This window comes from Dioscorea cayenensis, chromosome 4, assembly GCF_009730915.1.
Source record: "Dioscorea cayenensis subsp. rotundata cultivar TDr96_F1 chromosome 4, TDr96_F1_v2_PseudoChromosome.rev07_lg8_w22 25.fasta, whole genome shotgun sequence".
Lineage (NCBI taxonomy): Eukaryota > Viridiplantae > Streptophyta > Magnoliopsida > Dioscoreales > Dioscoreaceae > Dioscorea > Dioscorea cayenensis.
Window position 1 is genome coordinate 5,377,108 of NC_052474.1, and position 27,887 is coordinate 5,404,994.

A 27,887-nucleotide genomic window follows, 5' to 3' on the forward strand; every position below is an offset into this window, starting at 1 on the left:
CTACAAATATAGGTCCCTAGATGCATAAATCCATGCAAGAACCATGTGAATAATTTTAAAGGTAATAGAAAAAGGATCAAGGGTAAGGTAATTAAAAATGCAATTATTTCTTTCAAACCAAATATTCTAGAAAATAGAAAATTGCTCTTAAAAGAAAGTCCCAAAGGACTCTTATGATGAGCCTCTTAGGAGGGAATCCAAGTCATCCAAACCACTGAGAGAGAAAGAGAATGTGTTTTTCAATTTAGAATTTGATTGAAAAACTCCTGGATGAAGTCTGAAAATTTGTGTTTAAGAAATAAATGAGCTGTCATTTCTGAGTATGCGGCATAAGAAATAAGTCTAGTGGTACTTTGGAAATTGCAGTCTGTCTTGGCAAAGTTGTTAAAAGTAAGGATTTTATTTTCATATGCTGGCCAACAAAATAGAGTTATTTTACTTGAACGGCAGATTTTCCGTAATTATCCAGAATTGGAAGTAAAGTGGGGTACCAACTTCTCCATCCATAAGAAAATTATAAAAAGAATGCACATAGAAGGATATATTACTCTTCAAGGTCCAGGTTTTCATATTTTCCTGGGCACTATGAGCAATCTGGGATTGATTACAACCAATTTGGTATTCTCACTTGAGCCAAAAGAAAAAAAGAAAAAAAAATAATATCAAGTCACATTGTATATCCAGATTTTTCTAATTTTGGTATTTTCACATCGGAGATTGGAGATAGTTAAAGAAAATAAAATATAGTCAATTTTAAGAAGAATCGCTATTTTTTAAAAAAATATTTATTTTTATTTTTTAAAATAAAAATTAAAATTGTGACTATTTTGAATACCCCACTTAGTTTTTTTTTTTAAATTATTTATTATTATTATTATTATTTTTGAAAATCTCTATTATTGGGTTCCCAACCGGCGTACCCGAATCCGATACTAAGTTGCACCGCTGGTGTGCCTCGAGATAAGCAACTCGAGGCCGAGAGCTCCTCGGCGGGACTCTCTCTTTCTTCTCTTCATTGCAGCGCCGGCGATCTCTCGAAGACCATGGCGGATCCCTACTGGAGATACCCTGCAGTTGATGGCCGAGGTATCACTTTGCCTCTTTCATCCCTCCCTCTCTCGTTTTTAGTTTCTCAATCATTAATTGAACTCTCGAACCCTAGTTTTGGTTTCATCACATGTAATCGTTGATTGGATTTGAAAGTGAATTGGTCTTGAATTGAATCTTGAATTGAAGACATCACTAGTTTTAGTTCTGGTTATTAGTTCTTTTCCCAGAGTGATATTTAATTTGTGGTGGTATGATCCTACTTGTGATTATATGAACTTGATATTTTTCTTTGTTTTTATCTATTTATCATGTATTCATGCTATGTTGTTTAAGGTTTGATTTAGGGAAATACTGAAGATAATCTTGCATATATGGCCATTGTCCTGGTGACGATATATTTTCCAGTTCAGAGATCATAGTGCTGAAAAGTTTCATTTTTTCACTACCATGTTTGTCATCAAATCTCACTGGTTTTAGTCACTAGTTTTTGGCGAACGGAGTATCTGAGAAATCTTGCATAATTGCTTTGGTTTTTAGTAAGATTTTCATTTCAGCTGTCACTAGTTTTAGTCACTGAATTTTGGATATTATTCTCTGTTGCTGATAGTTTCCAGTGATACGCTATTCTTTTCTTTGAGAAATACGAACAGGCCAATTTTTGTTTATTGTGTTTTTGGCACCAGGGGACTTCAATCTCCTGACCCCTTACTAGGAGAGAAAATGTCTTACTTACTCGTTTGTGAATTGTTTTCAGGTAGCGGTGTGCTCTTGTGGCAATATGAGGCTCATAGTTAGCTACTTGGATTATTATCGTCTTTCTCATGTATTTGATGTTTGATGTTAATAAAGACAATCTTGGAGTTTTTATCGTTTTCCTTTGGATGATACATTATGCTCTCCAACAATCCCAATAATTACACCATTTTATGTCTATGATTCGCACTTTTTAGATGGCCTTTATGCATGTGTTTAAATCCCTTTTAGATGCATCTGAGAAGCATTTGCATTTTATTATATCGTTTACCGTATTTCGTTGATTTTACTCACATTTTATCTTGCATGCATTGCTCGGAAGCATCAAAGACTAAGCCATTGTATAATCAGCTTAGAGAAAAAGTATGGCTAATGACTGGCTTCAATTTCGAGGCTTTATTTTGATCTTTTTCTCTTTATTGTGACAGATGCAAATGGTGCCTATCCTAGTCATTTTCCGCCAGATGCTTCAAGCTTTCCTGGCCATCATTTATTGGGCAGTAATAATCCACCAGCAACACCATCAGAATTCTCACATAGTAATGTATGTCTTTTGTTAGCAGTTTTATAAAGATTCATATACATTTGGTTATTGTTTGGTGTCAACAAAATCAGTCTGATTATTCAGGTATTGCCACTTCGAGCAGGAGGATATACTGTGAATGATCTTGCAGGAATTTCTACCCCTGTTGCACCAGGTATCAGTGGATTGGCTTCCGGAGCTAATATGAGAGGCTTTTCTCCTTTAGAAGGTCAGACTTTGGTCAGAAGAGATGTTTCATTGGGAAGAGAACCTGATATCACAGAAATCGAACGACCCAATCCTCCGCGGATACCTGATGGTCTTTCAGATAATGAGTCCAATGTTTTATATGTAGATTGTCTTCCAACTGACTGCACAAGAAGAGAAGTTTCTCGTATCCTTTCTATTTCTCCTTGTGGCTTTATGTGTTCCTTGGAATGATTTCCTTCATCTCTATTCCTTAATAATGTTTTGAAGATCTTTTTCGTCCATTCATTGGCTTCAAGGAAATCAGGGTTGTCCACAAGGAGCCTAGACGGGTAAATATATTTGGCTGGCCTTACTCATATGAACCATCAGATCAATATTTCTTTTGCACCTTCCCTTAGTCTATCAGAGCTAGATGCTTCACACTTCTTCTACTATGTCACCATTTCTCTATAATGACTAGTTTTGTACTTGTTTAATTATATCCATTGTCTCTATATATTTTAAAAATCTAGATGTCTGGTGATTCTCTGACAGTTTTGATTGAAGATACAAGCTCTTCAGGATTTACCTGATCTTTGATGTCTTTCTTTCTTTCTTTCTTCTTTTTGTACACCAAAAATTTTATTTAGATTTCATATATTTTATAGTGGAATATGTTCAAGTAATTCACTTTTCAGAACATTTTGTTTTGCAGGCTGCAGAAAAGGCACAAGTGCTGTGCTTTGTTGAGTTTAAGGATACCAGGTGTGCTTTGACTGCTATGGAAGCTCTTCAAGGTGCATCCTTCACCACCATTAGTCACTTGTTATTAATCTTCAGTTATTAGATATATTGTTGCTTGAGTACAAAGACTTACATTTAGCAGCAGGAATTATTATTTGTTTTTTGTTTAATTTCTCCATTGTTCAGTATATTTTCAGTAGATAGCTTACATGTCAGTTCAGTTGGCTTGGTATTTTGAAGTTAAACCATCCCTCTCAATACATCCAACTTTGCGTGGCGGGGATTGGACTTGAAATGTATACTTATTGTTGCCTGAATTATGTTTAGTAGTTCATTATGTGCATGTGAAATAATCTCATGCCTTCATAAATGAAGTGTATTTATAGAAAAAAGTGCAGTTTATATGCTTTACATTAGAAATCTTGTTTCATTTTTATCAATTTAAAAAAATGGCTGAAGCTGTGTCTATTCTTCCTAAGCTGCAAAAGATTTGTACACCGTGACCTTCTCTTTCTTGGTTTTATTGGAAAATAGCATGAAATCTTTTGTGTAAACTAGTGTTCTACATAATGTTGATCTTTCATTCTTGCAATTATTATCTCTATTTTTACTTGGGAGCGGATATATCTGTTTATTCTTTACAGCAGCCAACTTGTGTTAAACATTAGACAAGTTATACTGTTGTGTAGCCTGCTTTCAATTGGGTAAATATTAAATTCTCCATTTTTATGTTTGATGTGATATAAATGGGATCAGGTTATTCTAACAACCACAACCTGTTTCTGTTTCTGTAAGGTTGGTGTTGTTAGGCAGTGTTTTAAGTATATGCTCTATTTAACATAAGATTTATGAGGTGCAATGACAAATGTTATGTGGTATCTCAAGAGGCATGTATCTGTGCTGGCAACTTGAGACAGCTTCTGGATGATGCCTTGTGTACTTGCTTCTTCAAACCTTGACTCATCATATGGAATCTTAAATGTCTAGCATTAAACCTCATGAGAAGAGGAAAAGACTTGTGCAGTTTAAGCCTTTAAGGAGTACCAACTTTCAGGGCACTGTTTTTTTGTGATGGTTAGAAAGAGTAGAGAAAACTCATGCAAGGCAATTTTACTGTAGAATCTGTTTGGCATTTGAATGGAGTTGGGAAGAAGGGTACTTGGTATTATATTGTAATGTGAATGTTGGTGCAAAGGTGTAAGTTATGTCAGATCATTAATTGAGTGTCGTCTGAGACTCTGAGTTAATAATCAAATGCCAGATGAAAATGAATAGCCAGCAAGAAACTGATTAAAATTCCTTCTTTTATTGTGAATTCTACTACTAACTAAATACGTCTTTAATGATATGCATTTTTCATGCATGTAGTGAACTATGCAGTTGCAGGATATCGAAGAACAAATCCAATGGCAACATCAAGACGTTGATATGATCGAGAAATAGGACATGTTATTTGACCTTACCTTGGATTTTGTATTATGAAATTCTAGTGGTTTGATGCTTTGATTCAGTTGAAGACAAAGTTTGCCTTGATCTTCATTCCATTTTGTCCTATTACTTTGTATATTTGCTTCTCTATCTCTTATTGTCTCTCATCCACCTTATTCATTGCTGGAGCTGAGCAAATTGGTTAAAGGAACCTTTTTTTTTTTGGGTGGTTGGCACTTCTGAATTTGAGCCATTTTCAGCAATTTTCATCTATGATATCAATTTTACAGTTCTTATAAACCACAAGCAAGTTATGCATCTTTATGCAGTTTGTGTTGGCTGACTGTTTCCATCTGGTTTTCTGCAGGATACAAATTCGATGACAAGAAGCCGGATTCACCAACCCTAAAGATTCAGTTTGCAAAGTTTCCTTTTCATCCACCTGGTTACGATGATCGAAGACGTGGTAGTGTGCACTAAACCCTTTAAACATCCCCAAATGCAAGTTCAACAACTCAACAGTCATGAAGAGCTTAAATTCACACACATTATGGTGCGTATGCTACTATGCTCTAGTAATTTTCTTGTTTGGGATGTTAAACTGTCTTCATTAGATTATTATTTATAATCTGTGTCTTAATCCCTGTCATCTCCAAATTAGATATATATTGAATACAATCTCATCTCATCTCCTTGAGCCCTTCCAGCATGTGATACTGCTTGCAATGTGCTATTTTAAAGCTGTTTTTTGAAACTTCAAACTTATGTTTTACTATTCAATTGCTACTTAAATCCCTGATTGGTGTTATCAGATGCAGTTTTTTTCTCTTTTTTTGAGCACAAGAAACATGCACCCCCGGCATGTGTTTGTGTTTTTGACTTGTGCACGTGCAAAGCACGTGATCCTAATCAAGTGACATATTGACGATAGGGTGGACTGAAGCAATGTCATCCACTAAATAATAATTAGTGTAATTAGAAAGAAAGACTAACAACCTCAACACGTGGACTAATCAAAGTTGGACTTTATTGTATCTAATTCCACTCTGTGTCTTTCCAGCGAAGGCCATCAAATCCTCTTAAACTTATTAAATCTTTGACTAATCTAATCCCTAATCTTTGGTTAGTCCTACCTAGTAATCTGGCCCATTATTGATTGCTAGACTTCCATATTTATGCAGGTCCAATTCCTTATATAAGACACCCGTTAACATCCATACCTTTCCCACCTTTTTAAATTTATTTATTTTTCTTTATGCTTTTCAATCTTATTGGTCTACCATGTTTGTTAAACAAGCAACGTGTCACTAGTTCTTTGCTCAAAAGGCCCGGTTTAGTCATACCTCTCCTCTAACCACAATGACACGTACACCCCGTAGCACAATAACTACTTTGCGTGTGCCGGAGGAACACGGGACCATCATTGAAAGGAGCAGGACACGCGGCATAGTTTTATTGGACTGACGGGGTGGAAAAAGGATGGTAGGTACGGGTTGCGGTCAGTATTGACGGTGCTCTTAGGGGCCGTCAAATCGTGAGTTGGACGCGTGGCGAAGATCCCGTGACGGATGCGACAGGCCTGTCGGGTTAGGGACGCGTGTCCAAACGGTGGCCCGGACACCCCCTTGACGCTGTTTACTCTCCGTCAACTCTCCATCGACCGTTAGCGATATTTATTATTTAGTCCTCGTGTAATTTATGCACCCTGTCCTTACAATTTTTTTAAATGCCGTGCGTTTCCTCCAAACAGTGCCTCGTTTCGTACGCAATGGGTTATTATAATATTATTATTATTTATTATTATTATTATTTTAACTTGCTTACAGCGCAAACTAAGACAGCATAAACAGTTGAAAATTGAGTAATTCATTATATATATTAATATATATGGCAGAAAAGTATCAGTGGCAAGATTTTTATTTTATTTATTTTTGAATAAATTTGTTAATCAGCAAGAATTATTTATTTAAATATATAAATGTAATTTATATGATAATATATTATTAATTATGCATTTTTAGGTTGATGTACAAGTTTTAAAAATCTTTTTCTATTTTAATACACTATTACAGAATAGAGAATTTTGTACCAATGTTTATGGATATATATATTTTGAGAGAGATGGAGAAGACACTATAACTTTTAACAATGGTTTTTGTTTATGAATATATAATATAATAAAATTTGTCATTAATTTTTATTTTTTATATTTAAATTCTGGGCTGATAAGAGTATATTAAAAAAATATTTTTGGATAAATTTTTTTCTTTCTTAAATACAAGATCGAACGTTTGACTTCGGTGTGTGCAATAAACATGAAAGAAAGACCCTTATAAATATGAACTTTATGAGGGTGTAAAAAGATCTTTGTAATTATTTAAAAAATAAATAAAAAGAAGGGAAACGCGAATATAAATAAGCTTAGAAGATCGGATTCCTCCAGAGAAAGAGATTTAGTCACGTGCGACATGACAAGCCACGTGTTCAGCATTATTGGCCAACCCACCCACCAGAGGATCGCTTCATCTAACGGCACTCATTCCATCATCTCATCAATCGCTAATCACGAGGAAGTCTCCTCCCGGGACCCACTACGACAGTGACCCTTGATGCCATGTCTTAGAGAGAGAAATTAGTTAGAAATGCGTTTGAACCCGTCTTTTTACGACACGTGTTTACTTTCTCTCTCTCTCTTCAGGCGCGCGCACACACACACTCTGTAGAGCTCTCCTTCGATCAACCTCCAGCCAAACAAAAGAGATAATAGATTCAGATAAAGAAACGAGAAATCATCTCCTTCTCCCTTCTTCTTCTGCCCTTCGATCCCTGGTAAGCCCTAATTGCATCTCCGTCTTTGTCTCAATCTGCGCCATTATCGCAGTGGATGTTGCTTTCTGTGCTTTCATGGCGGTGGTTTTTTTTTTAAAATATATTTTGTGTTTTTTGTGGTATTTTTTGGGTAGTGGATAGTGTTGTTGAGGCTGAGAGGGGTTCCTTGAGATTCAGGGAACCTTTCGGTGGGTTTTCCTGTGATCCGAGGTTCTTCCAGCTTTTCACCTACTCTTGATCTCCTTTTTGATGGGTTTTGTCGTTCTTTGCCGTGGATTTTTGGTGGAACAGGGGCTGGGTTTGGGGTGTTGAAAAGCTTGATCTGGGACTGTGGTGAAACCCTTGGGAGAGGGGATTTGGGGGATGGGAAGGCGCGCGGAACCCGTGAGCCGCGCCGGGGGAGTATTTCGGAGTCATGAGGAGGAGGAGGAAGAGAAGGGATTTGCTGAGCAATGAGGATCTGTTTAGGGTTTGGAGTTGATGGAGGAGATGGCGCCTGCTGTGACCCTGCCGTTAAGGATTGGCAGCCCTCTCTGTGATAATCCGATGGAGATCACGAGACTCAAACTGATGACTGATACTGCCAGTGTGATGTCTGATCCGATGGCCATTGAGGAACAGCGGGGAGTTCCGGCGGACGCTGTGGCGGAGGAAGATGGGACCGGAGATGATCTTGAAGTACGGACTTTGCCCGCAAGTGATGATGATGAGGTGCTGTCTATTGGGCCAGAGCCGGAGACGGAGCTTTCGGCCGGGAGCTCTTGCTCTATGGTTAGCGATTGTAGTAGTATTGCCAGTGCTATGGAGGACTCGTCGGGCCTGGATGTTGTTTTTGACTCTGGAACGTTGAGTTCCGCTGATGTCGTGAAAAATATTGGCGCTGTTGGTGATACCATTCCTGGGCCGCCGTTGGGAGATTTGGCAGTTAATGTGCTGCCTTTGTCTGCTGAGGATTCTGTTTCCAGAGTGTTGTCAATTGGTGAGCCAACTGTCCAGGGAAACCAGAACAGTGGGACTGGTGGACGGAGTGTGCTTTTGCGGGATTATGTGCCACTGTGGGGATCCATTTCAATCTGCGGGAGAAGACCGGAAATGGAAGATGCGGTGGTGGCTGTGCCCCAGTTCTTTGATATTCCGATGACGATGCTACCTGCTGACCTTGTTGTAGATGGCATCAACGCTGATTTGATATCTCTGCCTGGTCATTTCTTTGGAGTTTATGATGGGCATGGTGGAGCTCAGGTTTGCCTCTGTATGCTTGATTTGTGCTTTGCAGTTCCAGAAAATTTCATTAGGTTTCAAGCTCTGTATGGGATCCACTTTCATTGCAGGTTGCTAACTATTGCCGAGAGCGTGTACATCTGGCATTGGTTGAAGAGTTGAGAAATATAAGAGCGAGCACTGGAGGAACCAGCAGGGATGATTGGCAGAAACAATGGGAGAAGGCCTTCATCAGTTGTTTTCTGAAGGTTGATGATGAGGTTGGTGGGAAAGTTAGTAGAGGTGCTTCCGGAGGTACAAGTGATGTATCTGGGGAAATCAGTACCAGTCTGGATCCTGCTGGTATATCAGAACCTGTTGCGCCAGAGACTGTGGGATCTACTGCTGTGGTTGCTGTTATTTGTTCATCTCACATTGTCATTGCAAATTGTGGGGACTCTAGGGCAGTCCTCTGTCGTGGGAAACAGCCTGTAGCTTTATCTGTCGATCATAAAGTAAGGCCTGCTTATGAGGTTTGGTTTGTGTAGCTGATGAATGAAAACAATACCTCCTATGAGTGACCATTTCCTTCTTTATGCTTCAGCCGAACAGGGATGACGAGTATGCTAGAATTGAAGCTGGGGGAGGCAAGGTTATTCAGTGGAATGGATACCGTGTCTTTGGAGTCCTTGCAATGTCAAGATCAATTGGTATATATCCTTCTCCTCTTGTGGGAACAATTTAACATTAGTAGAGTGAGTAATTGCTGAATTGTGAGCCATGTTGATGCTTATGATTTCCCATTTAAGTGTCATTTTATTTAAGCACGGATGTGAATTTGCATATACCAAGTGTGTGCTTTTTCCTAGGGGAGAGGAAATGTAGCTTATTTCAATGAAAAGTGAATTTGTGATCAAGTTTAATATGCTGACAACAGAGTGGGATGGCGTTTGTTTTAGTGTTGCAAGATCTCTGCACATGTGTTGTACTAACAATGAACTCTATAACATATTTGGGTAACTCCTGTGAAATAAGGGTTGATCACCTGGTTGCTGTTTGGAAAAAGATGTTAAAATGAGAAAATTTAAGGTATCTATTGAATTTGAGAAAGGGTGGTGGGTGCATTAAAAGCCTTTCAGATATGTTTGTGATTATATTTTAACTGAGTGGTCACTGTAGATATAGGCTGGATGAGAAGTCTGCCTTCCAAGAAGTTCAAGTGACAACAATCTCCTTTGAGATAAGTTTAATATAGAGTTTGTAATTTTGCTATTCGAATTGTGCCTTTGAAAATCAAAATTAAAATTTAGGTGATTTGGTGGCAATTTGATATGAATTTGAGAATGACAGGAATATTGTAGATATCTAGAGGATGAGAACCTAAGACAGATATTATTATATCTGTGGACCTGTATTTTAGTTTTGTTGTCATATCAAGCATATCATGGGGCTTTAGGCAGTAGTCATACATGTCCTCTGTGGAAAATCGGGCTGCTTCATGTTTTAATTGCAATATATTGGCTTTCTTGAAATATAAAAAAGATGTCGCTCTCATTTAGCCATCTTTGGCTAACCATTAATATTTGACAATTAAAATGTAATATTTCTCTTTTGTTTTGTTTTATTTTGGTGCTTGCATTAGTCTTATATCTAAAGGAATTTCCTTTATCCTCTATTCATTCTGCAGTAACACTATACTGCTGCCCAATATCGACATGTTGGATGTCATTTGCTTACTTGTGCATGTGCCCTGAACTCTCTTCCTTTAGGTGTTTGTTAATGGTAGCAGCCTTTCCTAGTTATCATATAAATTTTATGTGGCTGTCTTTAATGATTCTATACCTTATCTCTTTTTTTACCTTCTTCTCCTACAAGTATAATATAAAAAGTAGATCCTTTTCCCAGTTATCCACCATCCAAAACATTCTATTTCTGCATTCTTAACTTTGATGGGTATTCAAATCATCACAGTTTTCAGCTCTGCACAATATAGGTGTGCCGGATGTTAACCAAATGATTTCATTTGGTGTTTTTGTGGTAGCATGGATGATTTGCTCTTCCTAATGACTGTCACACCTTCTGTTAATTAGATTAGAAATATTTGTCAATAATGACAGGCAAAGTTGATTTTGATTGTGCATCCAAATATACTTGATTTAAATGCGGATAATAAGCTTTCTTTTTTAATCAATTGAGCTAATGCTCCTTTCATGATCAAAGAGTACTTTATATGCATCATAAGTGAATGATAACTTTTTTCTTTTTTTTTTTTTAAATTTTGATCAATTATAAATCATGCCATGAGACAAAAGTCGAAATCCCAGAATGATGAATAGTTGTTATTTTGGTCCTTTTCTTTGTTTTTTGAATGTGGGGAAGGAAAACTTTGGAAATATCTAGAGCCATTATCTCTTCTTTGGTTGGTATTATAAGTGAGGGTGTGAGCTAAGAGGTGACTATGTTCATTATTTTACAAAGCCTCATTCTAATATTGGGTTATTCTAGATGGCGATCATCTTGTTCAAAGTGATACTTTTGCTGATTTAGGGATATGGTTTATCCCAGCCACAATTATCTTAGAAGATTTAATTATTTAAATAAATATATTTTTTAAATTAATAATTATGAACATCTATTGATATTAATAATTAAGTAAACTCAACCCAAATAAAAGTTTTCTAGCATCCTCTTTGATTGAAAACAACTAGCCTTTACTTAAATTCCTGGAGTGAAGAAATATGAAGTGAGTAAATGTAAATAATTTGGAATTATATGTAGATCACATCCAAGCGTGGAATTGGTGGTGAAGGTGAGCATTTATAATATCTTAGTTTGATTATGTGTTTTACCGCAAAGTTATAAATTCTCTCCTAGTACTTCAGCTTGTTTTTGTTCACACCAATTCAACAGTCAAGTTGGTTCTAAAGGATAACTCTTATGTGGATTTTGGTCGAAAGCGATATCTAGGGAACATGAGTGCTCTAATGTGACACTTAATTTGGAGGAATTGAAAGATGCTGAAGATGTTATGATTGAAATTGAACACTTTAGTACAAATTTTGAGATGGGTGCCAATCTCGTTGTTAATTGGTCTCTGATTTCGGGAGGCTAATTGCTTAACAAGAGTTGTAGTATGGAGAGAACTAAAAACTTATATGAATAGAAGATGCTAGTAAGCATCTTAACTGAACAGTGAACATAACATAGATAAGGATTTACTTGAACCATCTATTTATTTTGCATATTCCATTCTGGGAGGCAGTTGGCAGAAGGCTCCCTTTCTTGGCAATTACCGACGTAAGAAAAGCTCTGAGTTCAGAAGCTTTTCCGGCCAACATTCGTTTTTGATGCCTGATCCCTTGAAATCCCATTTGAACTGGAATCAAGATAGCTTGTGAGTGGCTTAATATGGCTTTGATTTAGTAATATCCTATTAAGAGTAGTGTATTTGCCATAAATTTATAAACTAAAGATATTTACTTTCTCACCTCGGTGGTTTAGAGTGACATATCAATTTGGGCTTTTGTTAGTTATTCAAATCTGAGAGGCATTGAATATAGTTGCTATCATTTGGACTTTATCTTTGTTCGATGCCAGTCAGATCAATGGTCTAATCTCATGACAAAATTTAGTTTTGCTCAAGTTTGAACTAGTTTACACAATTTCAGTTTGTTTACAGTGTGACATGTTGCCTGAATCCCCCTCGAGGCTAGAAAAACCTGACCTTCTGCGTGCTTTTTACATTTATGCCAATTAATTAATTAACCTTTCATTTTGTGTAATGTTCATGAAAATTTTGAATGTGTAAATGCCATTTCAATTTTATCTTGAGCAATCTGATCGTTACATGTCCTTTCTGTTCTTACTCTTTATTTTTCAAATTTATTTCATACAGTTTTTAAATTATTGCAAAAATGGTATTACATGTGCTTTCTAGGGATATATATTGTCTTAAACCCCTTTTGACCTTTAAGCAGACCATTTTTCTTATTGCCCTTTTTATCGTTATTACAAAAAACTTGATAAATAAAACTAGGCAACAGATAAGGTATCTTCCGGTCAAGTGAATCTTCATGTCAATGCTAGAATTATTTTTTCAGGATTTATGACTGGCCATATTTAGTTTTTGTGATATGATAGGGTAAAAGATTATAAACATTGAGTTTTCTGGCATAATACCATCTGAAAATGGTACTTTGAAAACAACGTGCAATAGTTAAGCCTATTGTTTAGGCATATCAATTTTTGGTGCATATGAGGTTTTCATAGATGCATTGGCTGCAAGCAGAGTGCCTCAATAGCCATATGATAATATGATGCTATATGATAGAAGCTCAGAGCAGCTGGCTGTACATGAATCTGCCTAATATTTATAGCCTAGCGAAACATACTCTTATGTGGTTTGAAAGTTTACCTGTTAGCTGAACTGCTAATAACTAGTAAATATGTGTTGCTGCATAATTTTCAACGGATAAGGAATATCTTTCATCAGAAAACAAAGATTAGAATGCAAGATTACAGACAGTTTGATGCTTTTATGAAAGGATATTTTCAATTCTTTTATTTCATAATTGAAATACCTGGCATGCAGTTGAATATCATGTTAAGCTACAACTACCATTGCTGCCTCTAATCAAGCACACACCATCTGATAATGCTGCCAAGCCATAGATGAAACTAAAAAGTCGTCATTTGATATGTTTCGAAACTACATTGCCATGCCATGATCATTCCCATGATCTCATCAAATTGACAGTGCAAGTACTGTTTAAACTACACATGCTAATTGTTATGATCAAACTTTTATGTAATTAGTGACCTTAGATATTGTCTTCATTCAGGGGACAGGTATCTGAAACCATGGATCATTCCTGACCCAGAAGTCACAGTTGTTCAAAGAGCAAGGGAAGACGAATGTCTAATTCTAGCTAGTGACGGCTTATGGGATGTCATGTCCAATGAGGAAGCATGTGATGCAGCCCGCAGACGGATTCTGCTCTGGCACAAGAAGAATGGTGCCACTGCCACACCATGTCTCATCCAAAGAGGCGAGGAAGCTGATCCTGCTGCTCAAGCAGCTGCTGACTACCTTTCCAAACTTGCCATCCAGAAGGGAAGCAAGGATAACATCTCGGTCATCGTAGTGGACTTGAAAGCCCAGAGGAAGTTCAAGAGTAAAGCTTGACATGGTAAGTGGTCATGAGTTGGACTAGGAAACTGTATGATATCAAACTTCAACTTATCTTTTACTTTTTCACAATTAATATCACCCATCTGTTATTTTTCCTGTTTGGGCCTTGAGGGTTGTCCGAAAATCATATGCTGCCCTGTTTGTGCTGTAGGATCTTTTTTCATGCTAAAATACAGTACTTTTATGATCCTGGTCACTGAAACTATGTAATTTCTTTTTGCTCACCTGGGGCTGTGTAGCTGGGCATTGTAAAGTTGAGCTATTGCAGGCATAACTGGTGGGGAAATGAAGATGCAATGCTGGGGATTGTTAGAGCTTCTCCACACAAGTTCCAAGGCTCTTTGAGGTATTATTTTGAGTTCATTCTACCCTCATGCTTCTCTTACCTGTTTAACTCTATAATAACTTGGATGATCAAATGCCGGAGGGATTCATACAGTAATTGAGTTCTATTTCTCTATTTTTCTGTATCGAAGTCACTGGCTCTCATGTATATATTTTTTCTGTAAACCATCTGAAGGGAATTTTATGTTGTTTGTATACTTGTTTCTTTGTATGGAGAAAGAAACCTTCAATGTATGTTAATATGTTTCCTTTGATTGGTAAAGGTTCTTGCTTGTTTTTAATTTATTATTGAGCTCTTTGTCATATTCATGGATCGAGGAGGGGACCTTTTTTTCCCGACGTCCTTTTTGAAGTGTAGTTTTCTTATGATGGATTGTTCAGGAATCAGGATGCTTCGCAGAAATTTTATTAGTGAAATTAATCAGGCTATCAATATCACAAGAGGAAGAAGAAAAGCCCTTAAATTCAACGTACTGGATCAGCCTATTTAAATCTTTAGTTAAGTGTGAGATAATCATTTTTTATCTTAAGGTCAGTTTTAAATTGTTTATTGCAATTATTGTAAAATGATTCAATTTGTCATTATCTAATAATTTCAAATTTTATGGTACACCATAATAATAAAATAAATTCCAATCCAAGGCCAATTTTAGAATTTATAGTTATCCGTAAATTCCAATTCAAGTGTCAGATTATGCCTAGGTTTCGTAATATAAGATTTTCCAATTTTCCCAAAGACCAGCACAAAATTTTGCAGATTAACTTGCATTACTTTGAATCTCACTATTTTCTTTTGATTACTCTAACCATAAATCATACTAAAATTCAGTGTTGAACAAAAATAAATAAATAAATAAGAAAGCTCTTGTTCTTCATGTTACTTGGGAAAACTAACCCTAACCCTAACCCTAACCCTAACCCTAATAATTAATAAGAAAAAGAAGAAGAAGCATGGCGATGGACACCGGCGGCAACTCGCTGCCCTCCAGCTCCGACGGCAAGAAGAGAAAAGTGGCATACTACTACAACAAAGAGATCGGAGACTACTACTACGGTGTAAATCACTTGATGAAACCTCACCGGATCACCATGGCTCACAACCTCCTCCAAAACTACTCACTCTTGAAGAAAATGCAGCTCATCAAACCCAGAAAAGCCACTTTCCCTCAACTCTGTGGTTTCCACTCCGATGATTACATCCACTTCTTGAGACGCATCACACCTGAGACTACCGACGACTACGCCGACCTCTGCACTAGGTTCAACTTGCTTGAAGATTGTCCTGTCATCAATCATCTCTATGACTTCTGCTTAACTTACGCCGGAGGATCCATCTCCGCCGCCACCGGTCTCAACAAACACAGCTGTGACATCGCCATCAATTGGTCCGGTGGTCTGCACCATGCCAAGTGCGCTTCCGCCTCCGGCTTTTGCTATGTCAATGACATCGTTCTTGCCATTCTTGAGCTCCTCAAACACCATCAGGTCTGCTTCTTCTTGTTTTTTAATTATATATATATATATATATATGTACCTTATTAATATTGCATGCATTCATGCATGGTTGTGACTTGTGACAGCGGGTGTTGTACGTAGACATAGACGTACACCACGGTGACGGTGTAGAAGAAGCTTTCTACACGACGGACAGAGTAATGACGTTGTCCTTTCACCAGAGAGACCTCTTCCCCGGCACTGGCCATGTCAATGACATTGGCCACAAGAAGGGAAAGTACTATGCTGTGAATGTTCCAATGGAACGTGGCATCACTGATGACAACTATCACACTCTGTTCAAGCCTATTGTCTCTAAAGTGATGGAGGTTTACCAGCCTGAGGCTGTGGTTTTACAGTGCGGTGCTGACTCTTTGGCTGGTGACAAGCTTGGCTTCTTTAATCTCACCATTAAAGGTCATGGAGAGTGTGTCAAGTTCTTGAGGTCCTTTAACGTCCCTCTTTTGCTCCTTGGTGGTGGTGGCTATACTCTCAGGAATGTTCCAAGATGCTGGTGCTACGAGGTATTTATTTATTTATTTATTTATTTTATATATATATATATTTGAATTTTTTGTTTTTTATTTTGTTGGATGTGTAGACAGGAGTTGCTGTTGGAGTTGAGCTGGACAACAAGCTTCCACGTAATGACTATAGCGAGTATTTTGGGCCCAATTACACTCTTCATGATCCACCAGCAAAAACATTTGAGGACAAGAACTATCCGGCTGATTTGGAGAGAGTCAAAGCAAGAGTTTTGGATAACTTGTCAAAACTGCAGCATGCTCCCAGTGTTCAGTTTCATGAGAGACCACCAGATGCTGACTTGGAGGACACTTTAAATGAAACTTGTTAGATATATATATATATATATTTGGGAGAACTTATTTTCTTATATTAAATATAGTATATATACCACAAATTTAAGGTTAGGGATATTTGTGTTTTAGTTGTTTCTATTTCAGAGATTTTTTTTTTAAACACTCTTATTTGAAGTTAATAGTAAGAGACATGCAATAATGTCCTCAATCTCAACAATATTGTGCCTTCACCTTGAGTAGATCCCTAATCTCTGGTCCCGAAATGAAAATCTTACCACAAGTGATCTAGTACTAATAAGCTAAAAGGTTGTTAGTACCATTTGAATATAAAGAAATTTTTTTCATAAAATTATAAAAAAAATTTAAAACTAAAAGAGTATGATGTTATACTTTGATGTTGGCGCACTGATTGTTGGACTATCACAAATAATTCTCTTAAATTTAAAAAAAAAAAGACAATTAAAAATTGAAATCAAAATTAAATTTCTAATAAGTTAATACAAGGTAATATTAAATCGTTTTCATAAATAATAGTTGTGCATTCACTTTTTCCTAATTGAATTAGGACTCTGATATATATATCCTAATCGGATTATGTATGTATATATATACATATAAATTAAAATAAACAAAAACTTCGGAAAAGGCAGATAGTCCACACGTGACTTGTTTTTTTAATCGGATCAGGACTCTCTAATATATATATATATATATATAAATGGTAAGAAGATAAAAAATAAAATAATTAACAGTTGTAAGTTGTAACTTGCTTTTTTAATAGGATTAGGACTCTGATATATTTATATATATATATATATATATATAGTAAGAAGATAAAAATGACAGTTGTGACTTTCCTTTTTTAATCGGATTAGGACTCTCTCATATATATATATACACACACACACACGACCAGAAGAGATTCAAGAGAAAGGGAAAGAAGAAAAAGAAGAAGAAGAAAGAGTGGGTATAATACGTGATATATATATATAATATTATGGAGACCGGCGGGAACTCACTGCCTTCTGGCGCTGATGGAAAGAAGAGGAAAGTGTCCTACTACTACGACCATTTGATCGGCAACTACCACTACGGCTCCGGCCATTCTATGAAACCTCTTCGGATTGCCATGACTCACGATCTACTCCTTAAATACCGCGTCTTAGACAATATGCAAGTCTTCAAACCCATTAAAGCCACCTCCTACGACCTTCGCCAGTTCCACTCCGACGAATACATCAGTTTCTTGAAACGCATCACGCCGGACAATGCCAAAGAGTTGGCCGGCCTCTGCAAGATTTATGATGTAAATAGCAATGATTGTCCTGTTTTTGATGGCCTCTACGACTACTGCACCAGCTACACCGGCGGATCCCTCTCTGCTGCTGCAAGACTCAATGAAGGCAGCTCCGATATCGCCATCAACTGGTCCGGTGGTCTCCACCATGCCAAGTGCTCCGCCGCCTCCGGCTTTTGCTACGTCAATGACGCTGTTCTTGCTATCACCGAGCTCCTCAAGCATCGTCAGGTATGTTCTGTTTATTAATTAAGATATATATATATATATATATATATCTTTTAATTATAAATTGATTACATGAAATTAAATGAAAATGAAAATTAATGAATTAAACATGCATGCATGCATGCAGAGGGTGTTGTACGTGGATATAGACGTGCATCACGGAGACGGTGTAGAAGAAGCGTTTTACCAGACGGAAAGGGTGATGACTGTATCCTTCCACCAAAGATGCATATTCCCTTATAAAACCGGTTTCATCGATCACATCGGGTCCGACCAAGGAAAGTACCACGCTGTGAACGTTCCTCTTGACGATGGCATCACTGATGATACCTATCATTCTCTCTTCAAACCCATCATCTCTAAAGTCATGGAGGTTTACCGGCCTGAGGCCCTGGTCCTTCAGTGTGGTGCTGATTCCTTGGCTAGAGACCCACTTGGTTCCTTCAACCTCACCATCAAAGGTCACGCTGAGTGTGTCAACTTCATCAGGTCATTCAATCTCCCTCTTTTGCTACTTGGTGGTGGTGGCTATTGTCTCAGAAACGTTCCAAGATGTTGGGCCTATGAGGTACTTACTTAATATATTATATTATCTTATTTTATCTTTTATAATTAATTTAATTTAGTTATTTCAGTAACAGGCTTAATTAATTAATTAAGGAACATGATCTAAATAAATATACAGTATTATTTATTATATATATATATATACTTTTTTGGTCATATATAATATTGAGTTTTATTTTACTATATATGTACATGATAAATACAGACTGCAGTTGCTGTTGGAGTTGAGCTACAGAATGATCTTCCTAGCAACGATTTCTATGCATATTTTGGACCGCATTATACTCTTCATGATCCACCGATAAAGGGACTGGAGAACAAAAACAGTACTAGTAGTTTGGAGAAAATCAAAACAAGAGTTTTGGACAACATATCAAAGCTTGAGCATGCTCCAAGTGTCCAATTTCAAGAGAGGCCACCAGATGCAAGCGTTGACGTACAACTTTTCTCACTCAATTAAGGACTGGATTAGATTGAAAAAAATATAACACATTATTCACCACCTATCTAGCTCTACGTACTTCACCGACCACTTGTATATATATATAAACTATTATTTCAATATTCTATTAATTTTTTAGAAACATTGTCTTACAAAATGTGATTGTATGTAAATAAATCTAGGATAGACATGCTTGTAGTTAACATGTTCCTAATTATTAAAAAAAAAAAACCAGAATTTGATTGAAAAATTATGTTGTCAATCAGAGAGGAAAGAGATTCATGCAGTAATTCTCTGCGGAAGGATCATATTCATGTAGGGAATAACAAGCACAAGACTTTCAACTGCTTTTCCTGCACCTCAAGGAATTTTACCATAGTTAAAAATCTGCAAAAAGGTAGACTGCTGTCAATCTTGGTTGATGTCAATAATTGTCATCACACTGCCAACAATGCACAATTGTTGCTTTAATGCTGCAAAATTTCACGTTGTTATCTGCCAAAAAGGAAAACAATCAAGTTCATATCATGCTTGATGAAAAGTTGAAAAAAAAAAAAATGCTGGATTTGAACAAGAACCTCAGTCTTCTCAGCCTAGTATTCAATATCAGAGTTCCACCCACAATGATTATTAGAACTGTTCGCACAACCTAAACACACGGAACATGTGGTTATATTAATGACAAAGGTATTACATGAAAATGACTCTAAATTTCTGAAAATTATACGTCTATTTACCTCTCCAAATTCTTTACTCGAAATTGATAGAGACTAATACAACATTATTAGCTTCATTAACAATTATGCAATCTTTAGCCCCTCCAACAAATTGTTTTGAATTTCCTCATCAGTAAGAGAGAATTCACTAAGGAATTTTATCTTAAAGAGTTCCTTCATAGCTTATCTAAATAGCCGACTCAAAGAATGGCAACCATTCTCAGTTGAATATTTGCCTATACCTTATATGGATAAATCTCATTCTACTAGTCTTCCTATTGACTGAGGTAGAGAAGACAACACTATGTTCTTTTGTTAATTACATCAGTATCTTATTGGATTAAAATGTTTGATACTTTACCCAACAAGTCTATGAATGTCATTATTTTCAGTCTTTTTGCATCTCTGAAACACTACAGAGTGTAGATACAAGTTAATTTATTCAATTAATGGAATGAAGTTCTAGTTTTCATGATCGATGACTAAGTCATGATCAATCAAAACTTGGAGCTTCCATTTGCAGTAATACAAAGATGTAGAACTAGAGAAGTCAGAAAAGGAACCACCTGTTCGATCAACAATCCACTTGATTTTTTCATGCCTTTTGAGAGTCCATTATTTTTTTCAGAAGCAGGAGAAATCTCTTCATCCTCATCCATTTTAAGTAGTCCATCTCCTTGTGCACTTTCCTTCATTTAAAAAAAATTCATATCACATAAATTTGAAGAAAATAGAAGCATGAAAACACCAACCGAAAGAAGCAGATGTACTCAATACTGCATGTGCTTATGTAGGCCATCATAGAGATTCAAGCTCAGTTCTTATATAGTAGAAAAGGCAAAAAAGCGATATGAAACTCAAACGGTCCCTCTTATGTAGGTAAATGATGGAGCATGAACCTTTTCGTGAACTTCATTTATGAAATGATAATTCTCCATTAGGTGTGTTCCGACACTGAGGTCGCAGCATTCAACAAGATCCCTCAATTGTTTGCTCCCACTAGTGATGCAAAAATATCTTGGTACGCAACTAACAAGGCTTGGAGAACTACATCCTCGACTATCAGAGTGTCTTGATAATAACACATCCTCATTTGAAGTTCGAGGATTAATCTGTCCATTCCCCTCCATAGCCGTAATAGAAGATGAGCCTTGATGCGTGCAAGGACAAGGTTGAACATTATGTACAGGTAACTCATATAACATTTTTCTCGCTGCCAAATCTTCTTCTGCCAAAACATGATGATCAGTTTTAATTTCTAGTCCGTGCAAAACATCACAACTTGCCTTATCTGAAAGGTGGATATCATCATTAGAATTTTCCACCATTCCTCTGATGCTGAATGCTCGCTCTGTCTCCATTGGTTCCAAAGCATAGTTTGCGGTCTTTGTATCATATAAGATAATATCATTAGCAAGTTCTTGGCTCTTCCCACTGTCACTATACAACTGAGATTTTTCTCCCTTCTTCTCGACAATTGATCTATGAACTGCTGGATTTTGTATTGATTTTATATCAGAGAGCATTCCTGCCGAAAATGACTTGGTCAAAATCTGTGGAACTTTGACATATTTAATGTTGTTTGGCCCTGAATATTCCCTCAATTTCGGGCTAAAAGAAGGTTCCCATCCCTACAAACATTAATTTTAATAACAATCAGCAGTTGGAAATAGTAAACACAAAGTTTAGTGTGCCAAGGTTAGAATTAACAAAGTAAAACCGAGAAATCTACCTGATAAAGAATAGTCTCAAAGGCGGTTATCATCTTCTTCATATTGCTGCTCAAGCTTCTCCGATGAAAGCCCTTCCTCCTTGTTTCCAGAATTTGGTCATCTTCAGTAATATTCCCCGCATAAGTAGTAGCTAACTGTTCTGGTTTGGTAGGAATCATTTGCTCAGATGAGAGCTTCCACCATTCATTGAGCTCATTTGATAATGATGAATTACTGACTTCTACAGAGGAAACATCTTGCTTGTCTGAAATCCCAATCTCCTTTTTGCTTAGCTCAGTATGATGTGGATCATACTGTTTAAATGCTTGTGCAGAGGATTCTCTGAATTCTTGCAGCGAAAGTGTGCCTCCACAGACACCTGCAATTGAACACCAGATATCCGTTATTAAACTCGACCATTAACAATTTCTAATAAATGTAAACAGTTCCGAATAACCAAGAGAAACTAAAAGGTCAACAAATATAATTATTATGTGTTATATAATGATCAGACAAGTTCAATTTGTCAGGCAATCGAAATCAGAATGAACTGAGAAGGAATCCTTAACTGGGTCTGTTTGCTCTGTCTTCTCAATCTTAGTACCTTCTGAAAAGAGTTGGGTTGTTGGATAAGAACCTAATAATCCTGTTTCTTGCCCTGTCACATGAGAAATAGAAAGAAGTTTTACAAATCAAGCCATAGCAAGGAATAAGAAGAGAAAACTTGATTGTTGGAATGGTAGCATCAGTAGAACTTAAGAGGCCAACCTTTGAGCAGTTCGCTTTGTTTCTTTCGTACCACTGTCTCCCTCTGCCATGTACCAATAAGTCGGTCTGTCAAGTCCCAGCTAACAATTTCTTAAGCATATCAAAATTGGATAAGATAAAAAGCACAAAAACCATATGGCGAATCCTCAAGCGTTCTTCTTCATTAAGAGAGAACTGCACCCTCATGTGGACGTGCCCGCCACCTTTAAGTGGAAACAAGTCATCCCATATTCCCTTTTCCACCACTGACATGGTCGGCAATTCTATCATGTAATTTTTATTGTTGTCATCATCACAATCATAAAAAACAACAGAAATCCCTCGAGAAATTTGTGGTTACCTGTTCTTGATAATTCATTCCCCTCATTATCATGAAGCATCAAGACCAAGTTTTCACGAAGAGACATCACCGGGCTACACCAACACAATTCCCTCTTTGATTCACCATAAATTAACAAAACAATTCATGCGCATAGTTCTTTCGCCTTAAAAGTCTTAGATATTGAGCACTCATGTGAACTATGAATTCAAAATCTCAGATACAAAAGGAGCCAGAAAAATGCACATGATTTGTAAACAAACAAGAGAGAAGCCTATATAATCCTGGATAATCTCTTTGTGGCATGTGGCAATAAGGCAATAATAACCAGGTATGGATACTGCTGTTGGCTATGCAGAAATTTAGCAGAATTCAGCAACAAGCTTAAACCAAAGATTTACAAGGTATATCACTAAGCACATCAAAGAGAGCAGAAGATATATGCAATTCACAGTGATAAAGAACAATCAGAAAAAACCCCCAAAAAACTAGGATCTAGGTCTTGCAGCAGAGACAATCAATTGATATAAATATCTGAATCAAAGTATGCAATCATGCACTAGGAGAAAGAAAAGGGAGAAATTGGTGTAGAGTGAAAGAATGCAACTCACAAAGAACATTCCCCTTTGCAAACAGTTTGGTACTCCCTCTTCCCCATAGCCACTGCAACAAAAATCCACAAATCCAAAGATTAGAATCAAATGGGAGCAAAACCTGAGAAACTTAATGCATAAACTCACACTTCAAGATAAGGGGACTACCATCAAATGGAAGGTCCATCAAGTCTAACACTACAGCATGAATTGAACATAGAGTGTCAGGAAAACAGAATGTGATTACTGTTGAAACAATAGTGCATGAAAATGTTGATGTCTTACCAAAGACATGAATGGTGCCTGGCATTGGAGCTTGATGAGGTTGGAAACTGTTCCTTTGGAGCTTTCAATGAAGAAAGAGGGGAACTTGGAGCATGGAGACCATAGATATTGTGTTTGTGTGGCTCTGTGGGGCTTGACTGTCACTGTGTCTGGCCACCACCTGATTTTGATATGAATTTAATGTAGAAAACATACCTACAAAAGACATACCCCAGAACTTTATCTTGTTGAGGACCACACTTGATCTTGTTATCATCTTTTATGAGGTTGAAATATGTTCGGTCTTTGGTTTTAATTTCGAACAAATTCACATCTTAACAAAATTCATATTTTGTGAGCAAGTCTGGATTCTGATTGAAGTAAAATTTACATTAAATATAAAGAAGAACATCAAAAGAGTAACACAACACTAAGAAGGAATTTATAAGTCTGCATCTTAATTATTGTATCCGGCCATTAATATGAAAACAAAAGAATTCAATAACAAGTCTAGCATTGAATCAGATTTTTTACACAGTATGTTCCGAAAAGATACCATCCAATTAGAAGAAATGAGAATGATGCAAGACCAATTAGGAATGGCCATCCTGCAATCAAAAGGCCAACACACAGTACAACGGTGAAAGGAAAGAATGATCGTAATACCGACATGCCATCGACCCATTTCCCCCTCCAGAGCACAAGTGCAGTTAAATTTATCATGTTCCATCCCAAGGATCGGTCGTAGCAGAGCCTGTTCATGCAGTTGGCCACAAATGAATGGCAGTTGCAGGTGAAGAGGTTGTAGCACTTGTGCTGGAATTGTTGCATGCTTGCTTGCAGTGCGTTGTCCCACGATGTCGCTGTTCCCCGCTCCACGTGTTGGTAGGCCTGCTCGCAGGTGTGCTTTGCAATATTGAGAGGAAAGCAACACTGTCCAGTGTTCCAAAACAAGAATTGCCGCAATTAATTTCATGTCAAAATTCAATATTCACTTTCCACTAATAGAATAAGTTTTTAAGTTTTACTTTCAAAGTCTTACTGAAGATTTTGAAGAAATTTATTTACACTGCTTAGCCTAGAAGCTATGTTAATATGCTCCAAAATTTACCTAGTCAATGATAGTTCAATTAGTTAAACATGCAAGACAAATTGGTCATGTCAAATGATACAATTTTAAAGATTTATATAGCATGAATTGGAAAATTGAGGATTGCTATTGGAATAATTAAATTCAATATACATAACTAGATACAAAATAAGGCTCATATTCCATAAAACTTGCATTAGAGAATAAGAAGAGAAGGACATACTAAATACCTGTTCCCTGTCTAGCTGAAGATACCTGGCAACTTTGCCATATGCAAAATTATCTATGCTTACAATATTTGAACCTGCAAAGTCCACGACAGCCCCATCTTCTCGACAAATTCCAAGATGACCAATATAAGGAGCCAACCATGAAACTACTGGAAGAGGTGTCCAAACAATGCAGCAAGGGAATCTCGCATTCTTTGGATCCACTGCATCAAGTGGCCAGAAATCATGCCGCACTCTCCGATTTGAAGAGGCATTTTCAATATCAGCGGTAGATTTAAGCTCCATTATGTAAGATGCTTTCATGGGCATCCAGCTTCTTCTGAAGTGATGAAGATAAACATATAACCTGCAAAATATATCAATATATGTTTTTTTAAGAACAATAATGATTTACAATGAATCTCGACTTATAAGAATCCCTTGTTGACTTATCTATCCAACAAAATCTCGTTCTTTTACATCTGTATCCAAGTGACAATAACATCCAAACATAAATGTTTCTTCAATAGTAAATAGGAAACAAGCTTGCCGATCAAAAGAGGGTTTGAGTATTTGTCTCATCAAAGACAAAATAAGGAATAAAGGATCAGCCATGGGAAGAAAGAATATTGGATATTAAACAGAATGCCAACAAACCTATGGGTTTCTTCAGCAAAATGACAAAGACTCTGAACAAAATCTCAAGATGGCAACACAAGGAAATTGTAGGTAGGCCACATAGTATTCCTGCAAACTGCCTGAAAAGCAGTAGGGGAACACAAAATAAGTTATATTTAAGTAATTTATAAAGTTAGTAAAGCGATATTAACTAATAGATTTAGGAGCAAACACTATGCAGGCTCTTTATTTATCGAGGATATAAGAATGAAACAAAGTGGACACTTAAAGCTACAGTTAGCTTTAAGGCCATAATTTGGCTTTCAGAAAATTACAAAAGGAAGATTGAAAAATTTTAAGAGTAATGGGCAAGGATGCATTTCAAATTTAGAAATGATTAACCAATCAATGGCGAACCAAGCTGAACACCAAAAGACCAATTTTTGTGGAAATTGTTAGTGGGCACATAGAAATGGATGAGTGAATGCACACACAAGACAGAGACTGCTAAAAATGCAACCTTTAGACCATTTTTGTTTTTGTGCTAATGTTTCAAACTTCAAATACCAAAAGATCATCACCCTTTGAAGTTGTAAATGAGCTTATGGGCATGAATAACTAAACAAAAAGACAGGATGATTGATGTAAAAATATAATCTTTTGCTAATTTTTCATCTACACATACCAATGAACACTAGCACTCTTTAAAGTTATAAATGAACACAACAAACATGGATGTCAACAATGCAATCTTTAAACAGATTTCCTTTCTTTCTTCCGGATGTTCTAGCATTAATAAAAGAAAACACCAGTCTTCACTATAAACCTACAACCTATCAGAACTCTTCGAAGCAGCATATGAGCACAAAACATGGATGATTGAATAATAAAGCAAGACAGTGCATACAAAAAGCAATCTCTGAACCAAATTTTCGTTGTCTTCCTAATGTCTAGTCCTCAAATATGAAAAGGTCAGCATCCTTTGCAGTCACAAAGGGGAATATACACATGAATGACCGAATAAACAGACAAGATAATGAATGCTACAAATGCAATTTTTGAACCATAAACCATGTTCTGCCTAATGCTCCAGAATTCACACAGCCAAAATATTTTCGTCCTCTCAAATTGCAGATAAGCACATAGATACGGATGACTACAAAGGTAAACAAAGCAAAGGAGGCAAAAGATACAAACTTTCAAGAAAATTTCCCTACTTTGCCAGATGTTCTACAACTCGAATACTAAGAAAGACCAGAACCCTCTGAAGCTGTAAACAAACACATAGACATGGAAGAGAAAGCAAGACAGAGGATGCTAAAAATGCAATCTTTGAACCAAATCTCCATTTTCTACCTGATGTTCTCAAATAACAAGAGCTCAGCACAATCACACAGATGATTGAATAATCAAACAAAACAATGAAGCTAAAAATGTAATCTTTTTAACCAAAATTTTCCCCTGATGCCCTTTTTAAGCTGCAAGACAATCGAACAACCAAATGCTAATATTCAAATCACTGAAACCAATCTCCATTTTCCCCTGATGTTCCAATATCCACACAAACAAGCTAAACAGAAAGATAGCCAAACACAAGTACGCATACAAACAGACCTTAGAAGTGATGATGTTCCATGCTTTTTTGGGCAGCAAAGAGAATGTATGTTTGAGATTTGAGCAGCAAATAAGAACACAAAAGATGATGAGAAGTTCAGATGGAATTTGGTTGTGAGGTGGAGATGGAAACATGTGTTGAAGGGGCCAAAGTTGGTCCGGTGCATGAACCTGGGGAAAATATCATATTATTTTAGTCATTTTATGGGGTGGTTAGTGCAATTCTAGAAGCCTCTTTGTTTTTTTTTTTTTTTAAATGATTATTCCCAGTTTTAATATATGCAATTTTAGCTTATGGTTTTCTTTTATTTATTTATTTATTTTTTAATTTTTGACCCACATATCGTGTATTAGTCTAAATCAGGTCCGTACGAAGTATTAAAAACCCTATAAAATAATAATAATAAAATTATTAATTATATGTATATAAGACTTAAATTTGAAATCACTTTAAATTATTCTGAATTATAATTTCAAGTATAAACCAATCAAATTATACTCGATTTGGTTCAATTTTTTTCGTAATTTTAGTTTAATTTATGTGTGGTGGGGTTTAAAAATTAATTGTGGGTTTTAAAAAATAAAAATATTTTTTAGAATTTTTTTTAATAAAATTAATTAATTTATATTTAACTTTTTTTTCTTTGTTAATCATAGTGAGTCAATACACCGATTCTTGCTAAATAAATATTTAAATTTTAAAGTTTTATTTTTTAAGTAATAAAATTTATTTAATACAACACCCAAAACTCTAGTACTATAATACTGTTTAGAAAAGCTGATATTCATCCGCTTTCCCTATCCCATGAAAGGTCAGAATCAAGATGCCCCAGATTAGAGGACAAGAACAGTGTTTTTAAAGAATACTAATATTATCACTTTT

At 36.4% G+C, this 27,887-nt stretch overlaps 6 protein-coding genes across 11 annotated transcripts; 4 read left to right on the top strand and 2 right to left on the bottom strand.

Annotated features, from left to right (window-relative positions):
- The first annotated feature begins 914 nt into the window (after window positions 1-914).
- On the top strand, window positions 915-6,394 carry LOC120259529 (RNA-binding protein 2-like). Of its 2 annotated transcripts, XR_005536136.1 has the most exons (7): window positions 915-1,086; window positions 2,232-2,347; window positions 2,432-2,720; window positions 2,804-2,865; window positions 3,231-3,312; window positions 5,055-5,240; window positions 6,067-6,394. XR_005536136.1 is itself a non-coding variant. In XM_039267147.1 (6 exons), exons 1-6 carry the CDS (start codon window positions 1,044-1,046, stop codon window positions 5,165-5,167), a joined length of 705 nt encoding a protein of 234 aa, XP_039123081.1. In that variant the 5' UTR covers window positions 915-1,043; the 3' UTR covers window positions 5,168-5,393. The 2 variants fall into 2 exon arrangements, 1 of the variants encoding a protein (XP_039123081.1); XM_039267147.1 differs by lacking the exon at window positions 6,067-6,394 and having other exon boundaries at window positions 5,055-5,393.
- A 963-nt stretch (window positions 6,395-7,357) lies between these two features.
- On the top strand, window positions 7,358-14,514 carry LOC120258060 (probable protein phosphatase 2C 6). 2 transcript variants are annotated; one of them, XM_039265399.1, is made up of 6 exons: window positions 7,358-7,516; window positions 7,808-8,758; window positions 8,848-9,231; window positions 9,321-9,426; window positions 13,558-13,905; window positions 14,147-14,514. In XM_039265399.1, the coding sequence occupies exons 2-5, from the start codon at window positions 7,997-7,999 to the stop codon at window positions 13,899-13,901; spliced, it is 1,596 nt and encodes a 531-aa protein (XP_039121333.1). In that variant the 5' UTR covers window positions 7,358-7,516; window positions 7,808-7,996; the 3' UTR covers window positions 13,902-13,905; window positions 14,147-14,514. The 2 variants fall into 2 exon arrangements, with proteins under 2 accessions (XP_039121333.1, XP_039121334.1); XM_039265400.1 differs by having other exon boundaries at window positions 14,176-14,514.
- Window positions 14,515-15,203: 689 nt separating this feature from the next.
- On the top strand, window positions 15,204-16,619 carry LOC120258443 (histone deacetylase 19-like). The gene is made up of 3 exons (XM_039265857.1): window positions 15,204-15,737; window positions 15,833-16,270; window positions 16,348-16,619. The coding sequence occupies exons 1-3, from the start codon at window positions 15,204-15,206 to the stop codon at window positions 16,600-16,602; spliced, it is 1,227 nt and encodes a 408-aa protein (XP_039121791.1). The 3' UTR covers window positions 16,603-16,619.
- A 945-nt stretch (window positions 16,620-17,564) lies between these two features.
- On the top strand, window positions 17,565-19,497 carry LOC120258444 (histone deacetylase 19-like). Its single transcript, XM_039265858.1, has 3 exons — window positions 17,565-18,095; window positions 18,220-18,660; window positions 18,865-19,497. Exons 1-3 carry the CDS (start codon window positions 17,565-17,567, stop codon window positions 19,117-19,119), a joined length of 1,227 nt encoding a protein of 408 aa, XP_039121792.1. The 3' UTR covers window positions 19,120-19,497.
- LOC120258441 lies at window positions 19,489-23,598 on the bottom strand. Of its 4 annotated transcripts, XM_039265854.1 has the most exons (12): window positions 23,495-23,577; window positions 23,357-23,407; window positions 23,228-23,279; window positions 22,638-22,711; window positions 22,430-22,560; window positions 22,298-22,340; window positions 22,098-22,187; window positions 21,550-21,908; window positions 20,717-21,448; window positions 20,384-20,506; window positions 19,680-19,750; window positions 19,489-19,596 (listed from the first exon to the last, which is right to left on the bottom strand). In XM_039265854.1, the coding sequence occupies exons 1-12, from the start codon at window positions 23,517-23,519 to the stop codon at window positions 19,593-19,595; spliced, it is 1,755 nt and encodes a 584-aa protein (XP_039121788.1). In that variant the 5' UTR covers window positions 23,520-23,577; the 3' UTR covers window positions 19,489-19,592. The 4 variants fall into 4 exon arrangements, 3 of the variants coding, with proteins under 3 accessions (XP_039121788.1, XP_039121789.1, XP_039121790.1); XM_039265855.1 differs by lacking the exon at window positions 23,495-23,577 and having other exon boundaries at window positions 22,638-22,731; window positions 23,357-23,413; XR_005535999.1 differs by lacking the exons at window positions 19,489-19,596; window positions 19,680-19,750 and having other exon boundaries at window positions 20,386-20,506; window positions 20,717-21,045; window positions 21,104-21,448; window positions 23,495-23,595.
- Window positions 23,599-23,911: 313 nt separating this feature from the next.
- Window positions 23,912-27,186, bottom strand: LOC120259214 (protein REVERSION-TO-ETHYLENE SENSITIVITY1). Its single transcript, XM_039266780.1, has 3 exons — window positions 27,005-27,186; window positions 24,794-25,139; window positions 23,912-24,406 (listed from the first exon to the last, which is right to left on the bottom strand). Exons 1-3 carry the CDS (start codon window positions 27,169-27,171, stop codon window positions 23,984-23,986), a joined length of 936 nt encoding a protein of 311 aa, XP_039122714.1. The 5' UTR covers window positions 27,172-27,186; the 3' UTR covers window positions 23,912-23,983.
- Window positions 27,187-27,887: the final 701 nt, after the last annotated feature.